The sequence below is a fragment of the Rhineura floridana genome, chromosome 8 (assembly GCF_030035675.1).
Source record: "Rhineura floridana isolate rRhiFlo1 chromosome 8, rRhiFlo1.hap2, whole genome shotgun sequence".
NCBI classification, from domain to species: Eukaryota; Metazoa; Chordata; class Lepidosauria; order Squamata; family Rhineuridae; genus Rhineura; species Rhineura floridana.
The window spans coordinates 124,883,599-124,900,488 of NC_084487.1; the positions used below are offsets into that span (position 1 = coordinate 124,883,599).

Genomic DNA, 16,890 nt, shown 5'->3' on the forward strand with positions numbered 1-16,890 from the left:
CCCCCTTTGTCCAAAACTGCATGTAAAAGCAGGAAATTTCCTATTCTTTTTTCTTTTTCATCTTCCATGGAACAAATTATGTGATTTCTGTATTTTTGTGTTGTTCATCACACTTACATTTAGACATCCCCATTATGCTTTCATTAGGTAATGAATCATGTTCCACATTCAGTTTCTTTTGTTAAGTAGATAGCTTTGCATATTTCTTTTTGTTGGGAGAATGGGTCTTGTTGGGAGAGTTGGCCAAGTATAGGTGATTTGTTGCCATAGTAGCTTATTTGCAGAGATTTTGTTTAGAAGCAGTAACATCAGCATTAATAAGTTGCCATGTTATAAACAAAAAATCCCTTTTTTGAGGTCACAGAAACCACTCAGTAATTCACTCATGAAAATTGAGGAATCATATAAAATGGGGAGAGATTAGATGCTGGCAGGGTTTGGGGTGATGGAACATCTCCATTTTGTGTATAAATGCAATTTGGAGAATTTATCTGGCATCACTATTTAGAACCCTGAAAATCAGGGTTCTAAAATGCACAGGGAGCCCCTTGCTTTGTCCCGGCTAGTGCTGGATCCCACAGAGAAGGTGGCAAGGTAGGAAGTGAGGCAAGGCAGGAAGTGAGGCAAGGTAGGATGAGGTTGAAGGCAAGGCAAGGCAGGTCAGAAGTTGCAGGACCAAGGATAACTCTGATTGAGCAACTTGCTCCAACAAGGGTTGAGAGCAGACTGTGGCCTTCCAAGCCTCCATCACCAGACTACTTCCTCCCAGCTCCACCCGCTCATGGAGAACTTCAGTGCCTTAAAGAGTCAACCTTCTACCCTGAAGATGGGTAGAAGATGGGCACTCATCCTCCATTCCATAACCTCCCTCATGGTGAATTCTCTGTGCCACTGGACTGGTCCAGTGTGGTAGGAAGCATCTGGTTCCTGAAGTTCAGGGGTGGCACCATGAGGGTCCAGGCTCTAGCCCTGATGGTCTGGCATGTTCCTCCGGGACTTCTGTCTGCCAGCCTCAGTTGAAGTGGTCCCCTGATCTCCAGCAACCAGCTCAAAGCCTTGAACTTGATTTGACTCCTTAGTTGATGCCTCTGCAGCCTCCGACACTGTGTCTTGATTGCTGCTGGGTTCAGGGGTCATGACACCCATACAAGTAGAAAAGGCTCTCTGCCATGGAAATTAACCCTTCAAATTATTAAGGGTGACCGGGGGGGGGAGGTAGCCCATTCTTTATTAATTTTCCCAATCACAGGAGAGATTTTGAATGCCTGAAGTTAGAATCCTTAAGAAGCACATAGAACAGTAAGCACAATTGAGCTTCCTATTCCCCTGAACATTGTCACACCTGAAACAACCTTAAGTCTACCAGCTGTTGTGCTAAAGTATGTGAGCCATCTTAGATGTGATTGAAAAAAAGACAGATGATAAAACTCTCTTTGTTCTATCTTAGGAATGGTATATGGAGTAAATTCATTCTAGAAATGAATTGCTCTAATGTCTTTGTGCTGGTACAACCTTCTATTTAACAGGTTTTTAAAATGGAAGCAGTTTTCCAGGTAGAGCAGAGCTGCTATACTAGCTTTCTGGGTTGCTGTTGATTACTGGAAGGGAGAGGGAGTGGCAAGACAGTGGGGAGGTTGGTGCAGTGCACTGCTGTCAATCCGTTTTCACCGTGCCAACATCCCTTGCCATCTTGCCAATCCTCCTCTTGGTAAGCAACAGTGACCACCTGCCAGGAAGCTAGTACAGCAGCTGCATCCTGCCGGGTGAACCACTTCTGGTTCTTTACATGGGCACATATGACATCGCATCTTAGTTATTTCGGACATTGAGAAGCCACATGACAGCTCCCAAGCAGAATTTCCCAGGGAATTGTGCACTCAAAGAATCTAGGAACCACACACATGATATAAATCTCTTAAATTGGGTGTTACTTAGGAGGTGAAGATCAATTTAGCCCATGGCCACCAAAGGAGTGGAAATAGATTTGATCCAGTAACATATCTTATCTATTTACAATATGTATATGCTTTCTTTTCACCAAATTATTATTATTATTATTATATTATTATTATTATTATTATTATCTTTATAACCTACAATGTGACATATAAAAGTAGTTATTTATTTATTTATTTTATTACATTTTTAAACCGCCCTATAGCAACAAGCTCTCAGGACGGTGTACAAAAAGGTAAAAACAGATTAAAATACAAGTAAAATACAAGTAAACATGAGAACAATACGCTATAAAGAATATATAGACAAAATTAAGACAAAAGCAAATTAAAATTAAATTTAAATTTAAAATGCCTGGGCAAAGAGGTAGGTCTTTACCTGGCGCCGAAAAGATAACAAAGAAGGCACCAGGTGTATCTCATCAGGGAGGGCGTTCCATAACTCGGGGGCCACCACTGAGAAGGCCCTAGCTCTGGTTATTACTCTCCGGGCCTCCATATGCGTTGGAACCCGGAGAAGGGCCTTCGACGTCAAGCGCAGTTATGGAAAGGCTTGATTTCAAACCCATTGTGAAGAAGGGCAGGATATAAGTATGAACAAATAAATAAATAAATAAACCTAAAGAAATCGAAACATGTAGGTTCACTGCCAGATATGCTTAGAATCTTACCAATACCAGGATAATTTTCTTCCAGTGATATCCAATAAGCAGCTTGCATCCTAACTTATCTTATATTCTTGTATCCTGAAATATGCTACACAAAACATACCTTCTTTCATATCTTAGCATGTATCCTATGTTAGCTAACATAACAATAACGTAAGTAAATCCATGAGATTGCTGCCCTTCTTACTTGTAAGATGGAGTGAGCCAAGGGCGCATCTCTTTGGTTGCGTGTGCTTGGAACAACTGAAGGAATTCCGGGTAGTTTAATGTAGAGGTCACATTCATTCCCAAGATACCAAGGAGACGTGCATATTCATCATCTGTCATGCTGATCATAAAGCTATCCAGGAGGCATCGGAAATCAAGCATGGTGACTATACCATCATTGTTCTTATCTATTTTACGGAAGGCAATGTATGGATCCTAACAGGGAATATTCAGTTTAATATCAATACTTAACCTATTTTTTTCTTTTTATACAAATCACTAACTATATGACTAAACTAATTATACAACTAAATGGATCTTCATTCCACACTACTCACATAAAGAGGTAAATTTAAGTCTGTTTAGGGAACAGGCCACGTAGGGAGGGTGTGAAGATTCCTTCTTAAAAGCCTCCAAAGCAAGGCTGATCTATCTGGGAGGCTTTAGGAATGAGGTACCCTGCCCCATACTGCATTCAGTCATTCATAAGATTCCTTCTAATTTACCTGAACATACCCTGAATGGCATTTCTTTACAAAAGGTAGTCAGACATATATGTAGCCAACATGACTATAAAGGAGAAACATTTTTGGAGTCTTGTGTCCTCCAGCAAAATTACTCAGAACACATGCAACTGATTTATTAGTAAGGGTGATCCCTCAGTGACTGCCCATTCTCACCTTCTGATTGTTAACAGGCTGGCTACATGTTACACTGCTCATGTGGCAAGCAGCTTGGCTCTGGTTGTATAGAATACTAAGGCTCCTTCCCACAGACTGTCCTACAGTTGTTAAAAACTTGAGAGGTCTGAAGTGCTGGCTCATCCATCAACTTTCCCTGCATTCCCAGCAAGAAGGGAACCTCAGCATTTTAATTCCACAGCACTCAATTTGCCAGAGGGGAAGACTTAATTCACTAAGCAAGTCCAGCTTTTATCATCTTCTAAAATTTAGCTCAAGTTGCTCCTCTTCTCTTGCCCCTCTTCCCTGATAAACACCTGAAAGTTTAAAAAGCCCAGGCTGCAGCTATAAGACAACTCCTTCCCTCAGGAAAGGAATTACTGTTGTGAATTTTATAATCCCAGGTCCCCTTCTTCCCAGAAGAGAAAGGAAAAGTGATGTAGAAGTCAGCATTTCAAACCTCTGCAGTCCACCCTGCCGATATGGCTGATTGTGGAGGAGACCTTCAGTCTTCCATACCAGCAGAGATAAGTGGCTTGGGCAGACCTGCTCTGGGATGGGCCAAAATATGGAGGAAACATTCATGTTTCCATCTACAGCGGAGGGAAGTTGCTTATAAGGAGGCATCCACAGGCCCGAAAGATCGCATAATTACCATTCTTTTTCTCAGAATAGCTGTACACGAAGAAAATGTTTGCACATAAGAAATGCATATACAAAACAATAAATTATGACATGAATCAATAACAATAATGAGCTGAATGCAATTACCCTATATTCTTCTGCCAGCTTATCGCTATACTGGCTGAGGCATTCTTCAGCAGACAAGAAGTGACACTTGTTGACATTGGCACTGGCTCGGTGATTTGGAGAGTGTCCACTCAGTCTGGAATCTGAAATAGGTACATCACATGAAAACAACAAATGATCCACATGATCATGATGTAGATTTGAATAACTGACATTAGAACCAATGTTAGATCAGGACCAGGGAGACCCAATTTAAAAACCCCACTCAGCTAATCAAGATCACTGGGTGACTCTGGAGCAGTCATTCTCTCTCAACCAAACCTACATCACAGGGCTATTGCAAGGAGAGACTGAGGATCCTGAGGGAAGAAAAGGTTCACAGGGACTGGCCAGGCTACTTGAGTTTCTCACAGTAAACAGTTATTTGGCAAAAACTTCTCTGCTGTCCTTGATAGGACTGCTTGTTTGCCAGCTAACCAAGATAGAGAGGAATTTTTTAAGAGACACATGTGACTGTCAAAAGAATGTTGCATGAATCATGTTATTATCTCATAGATGTATTACTCTTCAGATTTTGTTCTCACATTTGCCAATAGAATTAAAAAAAACAATCAAACTTTTAGTCTAATTGTCTTCCCCCACACTGAGATGGAAATGCAACCACCACTAAACAACAGTACTCCATCCTCATCCTGACCCACAGATGTAGCATTTTTGCTTCTGGGGGGTGGGGGTGACTGCTTTTATCTATTAGTGAAGAGGGCTCATCCCCAGAATAAGCAAGGCTCAGATGCTTCTCCTACCCTCAAATGTGCTGCAGCAGCATTCCCCTCATTTCCTCACCCTCCTCCATGAGGAACAAGCTAGCTCCCTGAGTGACAGTTAAGCAAGTTTGTCAGTCAGTCCCTGCGAGTTTCTCTGCCTATGTTGGTGGGAGGGACTCTGCTATAGGATTCCTAAATATGCAGAGGACAACTGATATATTCAGTAATTATATGTAAACTGGGTCATGTAGAATTGTTGTGAGGTTGAAAGACCTAAGGAATGCAAAGCACAACCTGTGCTTAAAAGTTCAAATTACTCAGTAGGAATTATTATTATGTTTATTATAACAACTAATACAATCTTCCCAATTACAAGTCTACTGAGATAGAGATGAATCTCTTTATCATCACACCCATAAGAACAGCAGGAGTATAATTGTGCATTCGTTATCATCATAGACAAACAAATAAAGAACCTATACATATTTACAAAGGGGATGCTTAAGGCTGGTTATGTTATGGAGATGATGAGGTGGCTGTTCCCTATTGATTCTTCTCATACCACTCTGATGGTATGCAACTTTAGTACATCAGGTGTGCACAGGAGGGTCAGAAGGCGTGCACAATTGCTTCTAATACCAGTATTCCTGATCTAGGCATGGGGAAATGATCACATCATTGGAATCTTCCATGTGGTTCTTTTTTGTATTTCCTTATCGGCAACATTATGCCAATGGGGAACAGTAACTACACCTTTCTGTAACTTAGCTGTGGGCCCTTTGATAAAAGTGTGGGCTCATTTCAGGGCGGTGGTTATTGAGCCAGTGTGGTGTAGTGGTTAGAGTATTGGACTACGACCTGGGAGACCAGGGTTTGAATCCCCACACAGACATGAAGCTCCCTGGGTGACCTTGGGCCACTCACTGCGTCTCAGCCTCAGAAGGAAGCAATGGTAAACCACCTCTGAATACCATTTACCATGAAAACCCTATTCATAGGGTTGCTATAAGTCAGGATCGGCTTGAAGGCGATCCATTTCCATTTCAAATTACGTTTGCATCTGGTCTCAAATTTTTGTAGAATTATAATGAACCTCCAACGTAATACAAATTCAGTCTGCTTTTATCTGTTAGTGATAATCTATTATTATATTATTACAATATAATAGTATAGTATAATAATATTATATAAAGAGAAAGGGCGGGATATAAATCTAATAAATAATAAAATACTTATCAATGAAGCCCAGCTTACAGAGCTAAGACAAAAAAAGACATCAGTTCTTTCATAATAAATGTGATAAGGTATCAATAAAAACCCAGTTACCTTCAAATATTGCCACAAAATCAAGATAACTCAGCCCGCCAACTGGGAATCCTAATTTCTCAATTAGTAGATTAAACTGGTCGTCATCCATTGGCATCCCAATATCTTCCAACATCTGTTAGAGAGAAAAAAGGAAATAAGTTTTTTTTTAAAGGATTGGACACAATCCCACCACTTTTAAGACCCACTGATTTCAATAGGAAATGCTTAGCTCCCTCCCACTGAAATCAAATAGTACCTATAAGTGTTTAACTGTGGTTGGATCAAGCCTATTTCTTTCTGCCTCAAGGCCTCTAATAACTTGAGCTGCTGATTAATGGGGCAGGAGATTTTACATTTTTAAACCTATTTTTATACAATTAGTTATAAAAATGCATATGGCAAGCTCCATTTTAGAAGAAACATTCCTTTCTATCACACACAGAAGAGAATGCATTTTTAAAGACAGCACCTGTTATCACACGTCTGTATCATGGCAAAGAAAGTGTGCTCTTTTTTTTGGTCAGATCTCTTTGAGTTAAGTTGCACAACGATGCAGATTTTAATCATATAATCAGTTACACCATTACAGCAGCAATCCTATACCAACCTACCAAGGAGTAAGTCCCATTGATCTCACTGGGATTTACTTCTAAATAAACAAGTATAGAATTGCACTGTCACGTTTTTTTAATTGGCCAATGTCCTCATCTTCGGTAGCTCATTAAGCTTCCAATGTCAGTCCATAAGCTAAGCTCTACAGTCCTTGACTGAAGCACAGCTTTTGAGTGCCATGTTGAAACAGTAGGCACATTAGGAGACAATGCTAAGCCATGAAGCATGGTTTGTTTAACCATGTGGTGCATAAGCTGTGTACTGGTGCAAGAGTTGCACACTGGTGCATGCAGTTCCAACTCTCCTACTTTGCTCTTTTCTTGGTCAAGCAGGAAAACATACCACAAAGAGTCTGGCTTAGTGTTACATCCGAACCAACACTTGGGGTTTGTTTATCTTCAAACAACCATGATCTGAAGCTGAGGTTTCTTCTTGGTTTCCCAATCACAGTTTGGGAGAAACAAACCATAAACACTGGTTTGGATATAACATTAACCCAGCTGCTTGGTTTTTTACCTACTTGATTTGTTTACTCATATGAAGCAGAAGTATTCTGAGCTGTACCACTAACATGCAGCACAGTATAGGGAAGCAAACTGTAGCATTAAGTCTGAATGTGATCAATGATTTGTGGAGAGTCCCATTGAAACTAGTAGAAATACTTATATGTAAGTGATTTCAAGACTGGCCTTGTTTAGTAATACTTCCTCCAGTTTAATCATCACAAATTATTCCTGTACTTCTAATTTGGGCATATTCTTTATACTGTATATTTTTGTCCTTTTGTAATTGCTTCAATGGTGATTGTTCTTGCTATTCTATTTTACTTACTTAGTTCTGGAGATTAAAAGAAAAAAAGAAGCGGCATCATATGGCTGAATGGCATAAAAATGTAAAAAAAAGTGAGAATGCTCTAATTAGCAAATTATCACTCTTTTCAGTAGATCTTAAAAGCCTTTGAAAAGAGATTAGCTGCTTTTGCTTTAGTATAGGCTTTTGCTATCAGGTTGAATGCTTAATTCTAGAGCCATAGGAGTGTGGCATACAAAGGAAGTCACCATTGCATAAATACAATAAAGAATAAAATCTGTCTTGCCGCAGTATTATTAAGAGTTAATGGTTCTGATACAAAGCTCTATGTGCAGTGTGATGGAACTCTTGTATTGGTGAGCTTCCCCAATCTCAGGGGCACCATTTGAATTGCATGCAACTTCTCCTGACACTGAAATCCAGAAGCTTCATGCTTTTAAGAAGCTTCTCAATCAGTCTATCAGTGTTCAGTAATAATAATCCATTATAATTAAGAGTGTGATCTCCAGAACCAGTGGGACTTTAGTGCAACTTTTATTGAGCCTAGGAAAAGGCCCACATTGTACATCAAACTGTGGCACAGCTTCAGTGTCCAAACTGAAATGCAAAGGTGTGATGACAGTGGGATTTAAGCAGCCTAACAATGCACAGAACTATGACCAAGATAAGACTGGTCACACTTTGACTCCTTGTGCAGAAATGCCCAAAGAGCATGAGATGCGAGACCTTTTACTAGACCAATTAGTCTACACAGTTCTGGGAAGGGAGCTTTCAGTCTACAGAGTGCCATCAGCTGATCTGAACAAAATATCAAAATAAAAGATGTTGTAAGTTGAAGGTTTGATACCCTGGTTGTGTCCGGCTGCTCTTTAGAATAAAGAAAATCAGAAAGATTTGAGAATGGCCTTACTTAAGGAATCAGGTTACAGAACCCCATTTTGCTCTTCAACTTTTCTTTTAAAGCCAGATCATCTTTGCCAGATGATCTATGCATATAGTCTATACATTCTATACATATAGTCTAGGATCCAAAGTACCAAGGAACTGGTCTTTGAGCTCACATTTCTCAAAAGAACAATACCCCAGGACTTTGTGATGTACCACAGTGGCCTGGTTTTCAAAGGAGAGAGGGAAACCATAAAAAATATCACTAGACATATATAAGAACCATGAAGCTCAACACAGTTTACCAGTCTGTTCACCACAGTTCACCACATCGCACACTATCTGGGAATTGATAAACCCCATGTGTTATTATGGTCTGCCTTGGGGCTGCAACAATGGTGTGTATGTGTGTGTGTGTCAAGCATCTGGTAGGCTACATCATTGGGTGGGTGGACTGCATTCAGCCTGGTGAGTCACAAATTGTTCAGGCCTGAACTACAAAGTGAGAGAGATTACTCTTTGGAAGGCAACAAACACACAAGTAATTCTATGTCAAAATAATATGAGTTGCACTGAAATATACAGGTTTTTCTTTTCTCTCTATTTATGAAAAGTTTCACAACAGTTAATGCCAACTAAGTATATATATGGAACAATGCCCATACAAGCAGCACAGTCAGAAACCTAAGCTGAGCAGGTATCAGGAGAACTCAACACAAAACAATTCACATCACTTTACATGACCAAATAAATACATTCATTTAAATGTACCTTGCGAAAATCAGTTTTACTCAATTTCCCACTAGCTTGCTTGTTGCAGGCAAGAAAGCCATCTCTAACAGTAACTTCCTGCTGCAGGATACCATCCCTCAGCCTTTCAATTACTTCATCAACAGTTCTATTCTTAGTGAATTTGTAGGCATGGTCTTCAATCTGTTTCATTCTAAAATTGGAAGATTGGCAACAAAGAGAAGCACCTTAAATATGGTACCATAAAATATTTGATTAAACATTAATGATCTGTATTGTTGCAGTTATAGGGAACATAAGCACACCAGAAGCTTTGCATAAAGCAACAGTTGTTTATAAAGCTATAATTATCAGTTCCTCAGATGTCAACGGCCACATGGTCAATCTGAAAAGAGAACCAGTGAAGAGACAACTTTTGACAGCGAGTCCCAGAGTTATAAGGGACTCCGTTAGGTGTAAGATAGGTTGAACATTCTCCCAAGAACAGCAGTTTATCACCTGATCTACACTTCCAAATGGACACTGATGTGCACCCAGAGCTTTTGTGCATGTAGACAGGCCCATTAAATTTCAACAGAGGAAGTTTAATCGTCATTACAAAGAAACACACACAAGGATTTGTGCCTCTCCTCAAATAAACAGTGGACCTTGAAGGTTAGCAGAGCTTGTCTGAGCATTTTCTTGGAAGTAAATATAACACTATAGTGGGTAAAGTAATTGGTATGTGTCATGGAGGTTTTAGAAGGCATACCAGTCAGAAAGCTAAACAACAAAAGTAATGGTTCTCTTCAGGAAACCAACTCAGACAAAACTAAGTCTACTGCTACCTATTGACTAAACCAGTGATTCTCAAACGGTGCGCCACGGCACACTGGTGTGCCGCAAGAGGTGACTAGGTGTGCCGCGAATATTATGAAAGTATATTTTAAAAATGAGAAGAAACCCATTTGTATAGAGATTTATTACATCCATGATCAATTAATATATATTTTGCACACGAAATGCGCCAAAAATTTTTTATATGTTTTACAGTGCGCCGTGAACCAAAAACGTTTGAGAACCACTGGACTAAACCATAGAACGACACTAGCCACACAACATGCGCATGCACCACACTAATACTTTCTGGTCTGCAACAGATACACCAACAAAGGAGGGCTATATTTCAGCTGGAAGGCTGGAGCTCTCCCAGCCTGTAGATCAGGTATTCCTCATGATAAGTGGCGAAACACTGTATTGTGAGGAAAATTTACATGCTGCAACCAACCCAGAAAGCAGTCTCTGACCCCATTCAGGATATAGCACATGCAAAGGGAAGTTTGTGTGGATGTACTATTGGACCAGTGGACATCTAGCTAAAAAGTTCACTAGATTGCCTTGGGCAAGTCACTCTCTTTCAGCCTAGCCTATCTCGTGTGTTTGTTAAAAATATAAAATGGAACTCGGTTCATTGGTACAAGTACAGAGTACAAATGAGATAAAATGGAGAACTAAATTTATATTAAACTGGCATTGGCAACACCACCAGTGTATGTGTAAATGTATGTGTACATGCAAATCACAGCACTTGAACATTTGCAACGGCCAGTCCATGGAATGTGTTTATTATATATGGAGAATATGTAACAGAATGCTCTTTTTCTTTTATTTGGGAGCAGTAGCAAAAGAAAGTAGGAACTGACAGGTATGGAGTGTCAGAAAAAGATTATTTACTGGCAAAACATTCTGCGAACATTTATCTCTAAGCACACATAGCCCTGGTAAATATAACTTTACAACATTCCAGTGACTGATGTAATCCACTTGCATTGTTGTTGCAGAGTGGTCAAAGAATCTCCAGAAAATAGAGCATTATAGGTTCATTCATTTGGTTTTTCATCACTTGATTACCCAGCACTTGATAATCCACAACTGAAAGTGTGAACGATTCCACTGAAAAGCAATGTATTGAAGTTGAAATGATATAGGTCATATGAACATTCTCTGACAATTCATGGCTCACTCACATTTTCAAATCATCACACTTGATGGTGCAGCTGTGACGAATGTTTGCATCATCCTAGTGTACAGGACAAGTTCTAATTTCTGGAGTCAGTCGTGTTCAAGAAATGAGCTGTATATTTGCTCCCTAAAGCAGACTAACAACATACATTTAATTTTTCATCAGTACTCTTGGATGACACAGATTATCTTGACCCATTCAAATCTGGGTTCAGGCCTGGTTATAGGACTGAACCGGCCTTGGTCGCCCTGACCTATATCGGGAGAAGGACAGGGGGACTGCGACCCTGTTATTCTTACTTGATTTCTTGGTGGCTTTTGATACTGTTGAGCCGATTTAGTAAGATGGGTATTGGAGGCATTGTTTTACAGGATCATTTTCAGAGAATAGAATTGGCCAATTGTCTTTCAGCCCCCTGGCAGTTGTGCTGTGAGGTGCCACAGGGTACCATCTTGTCCCCCATGCTGTTTAACATCTATATGAAGCCATTGGGAGTGGTCATCAGGAGATTTCGGGCAAGGTGTCAATAGTACATTGATGATACCCAGCTCTATTTCTCTGTAACGTCTGGATTGGGAGAGGCCTTGCAAGCCCTGGACCAGTGCCTAGACTCAGAGGTGGGCTGGATGAGGACCATAAACAGTCTGAATCCTAGCAAGACAGAGGCACTGTGGGTGATGGTTCCTGAGTTCGGATAATTGGTCAGTTGCCTGCTTTGGATGGGGTTGTACTCCCACTGAAATAGCAGGTCTGTAATCTGGGGGTGCTCCTGGATCCATCTTTGTCACTAGAGGTCCAGGTGACCTCAGTGGTTAGGAGTGCCTTTTACCAGCTTTGGCTTGTAAGACAGCTGTAGCCGTTTCTGGACCGGGATACTTGACCACTGTTGTCCATGCACTGGTAATCCAGGATGGATTACTGTAATGTGCTCTATGTGGGGCTGCCCTTGAGGTTGGTCTGGAAGCTTCAGCTGGTGCAAAATGGGCAGTGTGACTGCTCACTGGGGCAGGATATCACTAACATGTCACCCCATTGCTGAAAGAATTGCACTGGCTACCTATTAGCTACAGGGCTTAGTTCAAAATTCTGGTTTTGGTGTACAAAGCCGTATACAGCTTGGGACCAGTCGATCACTACGTTCTGCAAGTGAGGGCCTCCTGCAGATACCATCTTATCAGGAGGTCCATTCTGCACAACATAGGAAGTGGACTTTTAGTGTTGTGACACCTACCCTTTAGAATTCCCTCCCCTTAAATATTAGACAGGCACCATCTCTGTTATCTTTTCAGTGCCTACTGAAGACCTTCCTCTTTCAACAAGCCTTTTAAGTAGAGACCTTATCCCAGTCTTCGTCTGTGTTGGAATTGTTTTTTAAGATGTTTTTAAAACCTTTTTAAAAAGATGTTTTGAAAGATGTTTTTAAAGATGTTTTTAAAGATGTTTTGTTGTAATATATTTTTTAAAGTCTGTTTTTATTATGTTTTAGAGTGTTTTAGTGCTTTTGTTTGCCGCCATGAGCTCCTACTGGGAGGACGGGCGGGATATAAATCAAATAAATAATTGTAGAGCACCAAGTTATTCTGAGGCATGTACACCAGTACCCAACCAAAAGACAGAAACAGAAGCCTGCATGGGTGCTATGCAGATAAGAACAGGTGTAATTCTCAGTTACTGAGGTCAGGAGCCCTTATTATGTCTCCACATTCAGCTCTTTACTTTCTTCCATATAAGTGAACAGATATTACTCATGTTTATGGAGAAAAGTAAAGCGCTGAACTTTGCTGCTATGGAGACACAACCTATCCCATGCCCCTCATATCTCTATCACAAGGATAAGGATAAAAAGATGATTAGATGTATTGAGAAACATCATATGTTCTTTTTCAAGCAAAACATCAGAGGAAGGTCAAGGGAAGCTTAAGGAGTTTTGAAAGCTGTTTTTAAAAACAAAAACACAGGAGAGTTTCACATGTATGTGCACAATACCTTTCTGAAAGGTCCACCTGCTTTTTCTCTTCTCTCTGTTGATTTCCTCGGGATGAAGGGGTACTGGCAAAAGCAGTTAATTCTTTTGGCAAGTCGGCAACTCCTAAACTATGTAAGAGCATCCTGTATAGGACCCCTTCTGAAGTATCATCTTGATATTTCTGATATAATCTGGACAAAACAGATTTAAAATATTATTATTTCCTGAATAAATAATATTTTTGATGGCAAAAACTATTTCTCTCTCTCTGTCTCCCTAGGTTTCTTTGGGTCAGGCCCCAAGAATTGTTAATCTGCCTCTGCCTGTAATGGAAGGGCTAGGTAAATGCTAGCAGTTAAGACTGAAATTACTACTGTTAATTAAGAGGATGGAAGATAAGAAGAAGGATGATTGCCAGTGCTAAGAAACAATGGCCACTCGTCCTTTCTTCTGCTTTGAGAGGCAACTCTCACCTTAGTAAGCCCTGATAGTTTGGATAAAAAAATGGAAATGGACTGCCTTCAAGTCAATTCCGACTTATGGCAACCCTATGAATAGGGTTTTCATTGTAAGTGGTATTCAGAGGTGGTTCACCATTGCTTTCCTCTGAGGCTGAGAGACACTGACTGGCCCAGCATCACCCAGGTAGCTTCATGGCTGTGTGGGGATTCGAACCCTGGTCTCCCAGGTCATAGTCCAACACTCTAAGCACTATGCCATACTGGCTCCTATGCTGGTTTGGATAAATGCCTATTTTTAACATTCAAAAATAGTTGATAAACATTCTGAATATTTTACAACAGGCTACTGCCTGGATCAAATACAGTTAACAGCATTTTTCTAACCACAACATTTACAATTGCTTTAACTATCACATGAATACCACCACATGGTTTATATTATGTTTATATTCTTCGGCTCTGCATAATATGTCAGAAAACAACTTTAGATTTTGCTTTTCACTTCAGAAAAAAATCATCCTTGGTTACTACATTTAAAATCAAAAATTAAAGTTGTGAAGAGAAAAGAATTACTGTTTGGCAATACTGCCCATTCTCATCCGATGAGATAGAAATGTGTCACAGCGCATACAGAAAATATATACATTTAATTTACAGGAGTGCTTCCAATGAAATGCCCTTAACAATTACCACTTGGATCTCCAGTCTGGATTTTACCTGCCAGAGGGCCAACTGCAACATGCAAGCCAATCAATCTGCCCCAGTAGAAGACAGCACTACCATGAAGCAGAGTAAGAACAAGAGACTTAGGAGTCCAATTAAAACAGAACCCCCCTCCCAGTAACTATGTGCCATTTACAAGTCAATAAGAACATTGTGTCAGGACACGTGAAAACTCAGAAAGTGATTTCTTTTTTCTCAGTGCAGAAAAATCTTTTTATAGCAGGATTCAACAAATGTACGAGTTAAATCCCTCTGTCTGTTTATGAAACCTCCTGCACATATTTGACAGCCTTACATCCAATTTCAGTGTATTTAGAAGAGTCGTATCAATTTGACTTATGTGAAAATACTGCAGCTTGGATCTGAAATCCCTTGTCAGCTGTGTTTGCGAAAGAAGACTGCCATCCACTGTTCCTTGGAGTAATCTGATTAATCTTCACAAAGACACACAAATTAAAATCAAGATAGACAATCAGTCTTGCATAAGGGTGTAGGTTAGTCACTTACCTCTTAATCCTGATTATTTAGATTGGTGGCTGTCAAAAAACATTAAGGACTGGCTATGACATCAAAGGCAACCAGGGCACACCCAGTAATCATCATCATCAATATGTGTATGTATTTATGTGTACACACACACACACACACAGAGAGAGAGAGAGAGAGAGAGAGAGAGAGAGAGAGAGAGAGAGAGAGAGAGAGAGAGAGAGAGAGAGAGAGAGATGAGAGAGGAGAGAGAGAGAGAGAGAGAGAGAGAGAGTTCTATCTAGCTGCCTGAATAAATACTGTATTGTATTTTTGTGCCTAAAGTCTCCAATACCAGGGCTGAATTTCTACATATAGTATGCAATAGGTCCATTGTAAGTTATGGAGGGGAAAATCACAAGTTCATATCATTCCATAACCAACACTGGGAAAGCCATTGTTAGGCCATTTGTAAATTTGCTAACCTAGAGTACAGAAGGAAGCCTGGAAACACCCAACCAGTAGAACTTATGTCACGCATCTACTGCTATACAACTTGTAACTGATACTTCATGTTATTCTTGCTGATAGTGGCCTAGTTTGCATGTCATGGTAAGGCATAGCACAAACATCCAAGCTCTGGAGGAATAGTTCATAGCCTCTTTCCTCCTCTCTGGTCCTTTTTGCTGTCACAGTGCACTGAGCTAAGCTAAGGTTTGGCTGTGTTGTCCAAACCTGGGCTCATGGTTAAGCTCTCTCTAGAGCAGCCTTTCCCAACCAGTGTGCCTCCAGATGTTGTTGGACCACAACTCTCATCAGCTTCAGCCAGCACTGCCCACGGTCAGGAAAGATGGGGATTGTAGTCCAGCAACATCTGGAGGCACACTGGTTGGGAAAGGCTGGTCTAGACTAATGATGAGCTGTGACCAAGGTTTGTTCTTGGTTACAACTCATGGTTGGTCTAGAGACAACTTAGTGTTTGGCTAAGCATGGCACTTGAACCAGGCCAGCATGTTTTGGCTCTTAGTTTCCCAAGTAACTTAGCTTTAATTTTAAAAAACCAGGCTGCTGCCACCACATAATTATGGAGAAATACATGAAAAAAAATGCATTTTGAAGGCTCAGAAACCACACAGGGCTTGTTTCTGTGTTTGAGTCTGCCTTGTCTCTTCCTATGACATTTCTGCTCTCTCAAAATATCCCAACTCCCTGTTCTTCCTGCACCATCTCTCCTTCCCTCCCCCCCAAAAATTCTTAATTTAGCAAAAACCTAACTATTGCACTTATGTAGGCATACCATAATTTGTGAAGCCAAATGCAGCCCACCAGTCCCAGGCAAGCAGGAAAGCATAGGGTTGCAGGGCCTGAGATTGATCCTGTATCTTTAGGAGAAGAGAAAGTCAGCCAGGTGCAGGTGTTCTTGCAACCCTGTAATGGGAAAAACCACAAGGTGGAATTCTCCCTTCCCCCTGCACAACTTTTAAAGATACAGAAGACCTTTTGGAGGCCAGGCCTGGAAACCAAGAGGTCTTCTGTATCTTTAAAAGTTGTGGAGGGGGAAGGGAGAATTCCACCTTGTGGTTTTTCCCATTACAGGGTTGCAAGAACACCTACACTTGGCTGACTTTCTCTTCTCCTAAAGATACAGAATCAGTCTCAGGCCCTGAACCTGGCAGCCCTAGGAAAGCATGAGGTTTCTGAGCTCTTAGTGGGGCACCATACATTGTCTGGTAGTCTTTGTTCACTGAAGTTCTTCCAAGCCAGGTCCAACAAACACATTTTGAAAGCCCTCCTCAAACAAGAGAAGTGAGATTTTAAAATCCAGTCCAGAGAAGAATCCCAAGCTCCACACCGGTCTTTCGGCCAATCCCCCAATTCCCACAG

At 40.6% G+C, this 16,890-nt stretch overlaps 1 protein-coding gene across 3 annotated transcripts in view; it reads right to left on the reverse strand.

The window, feature by feature from the left end:
* Window positions 1-16,890, reverse strand: part of EFCAB6 (EF-hand calcium binding domain 6) — a 201,289-nt gene that overhangs the window by 99,129 nt on the left and 85,270 nt on the right. For 2 of the 3 annotated variants that reach the window (XM_061582355.1, XM_061582357.1), the window contains 5 exons: window positions 13,378-13,548; window positions 9,411-9,582; window positions 6,351-6,465; window positions 4,282-4,403; window positions 2,811-3,046 (listed from right to left, as the gene is read on the reverse strand). In XM_061582355.1, the coding sequence (XP_061438339.1) occupies window positions 2,811-3,046; window positions 4,282-4,403; window positions 6,351-6,465; window positions 9,411-9,582; window positions 13,378-13,548 (816 nt within the window). The remainder of the gene's footprint in view (window positions 1-2,810; window positions 3,047-4,281; window positions 4,404-6,350; window positions 6,466-9,410; window positions 9,583-13,377; window positions 13,549-16,890) is intronic. The other variant, XM_061582356.1, reaches the window with a different exon arrangement.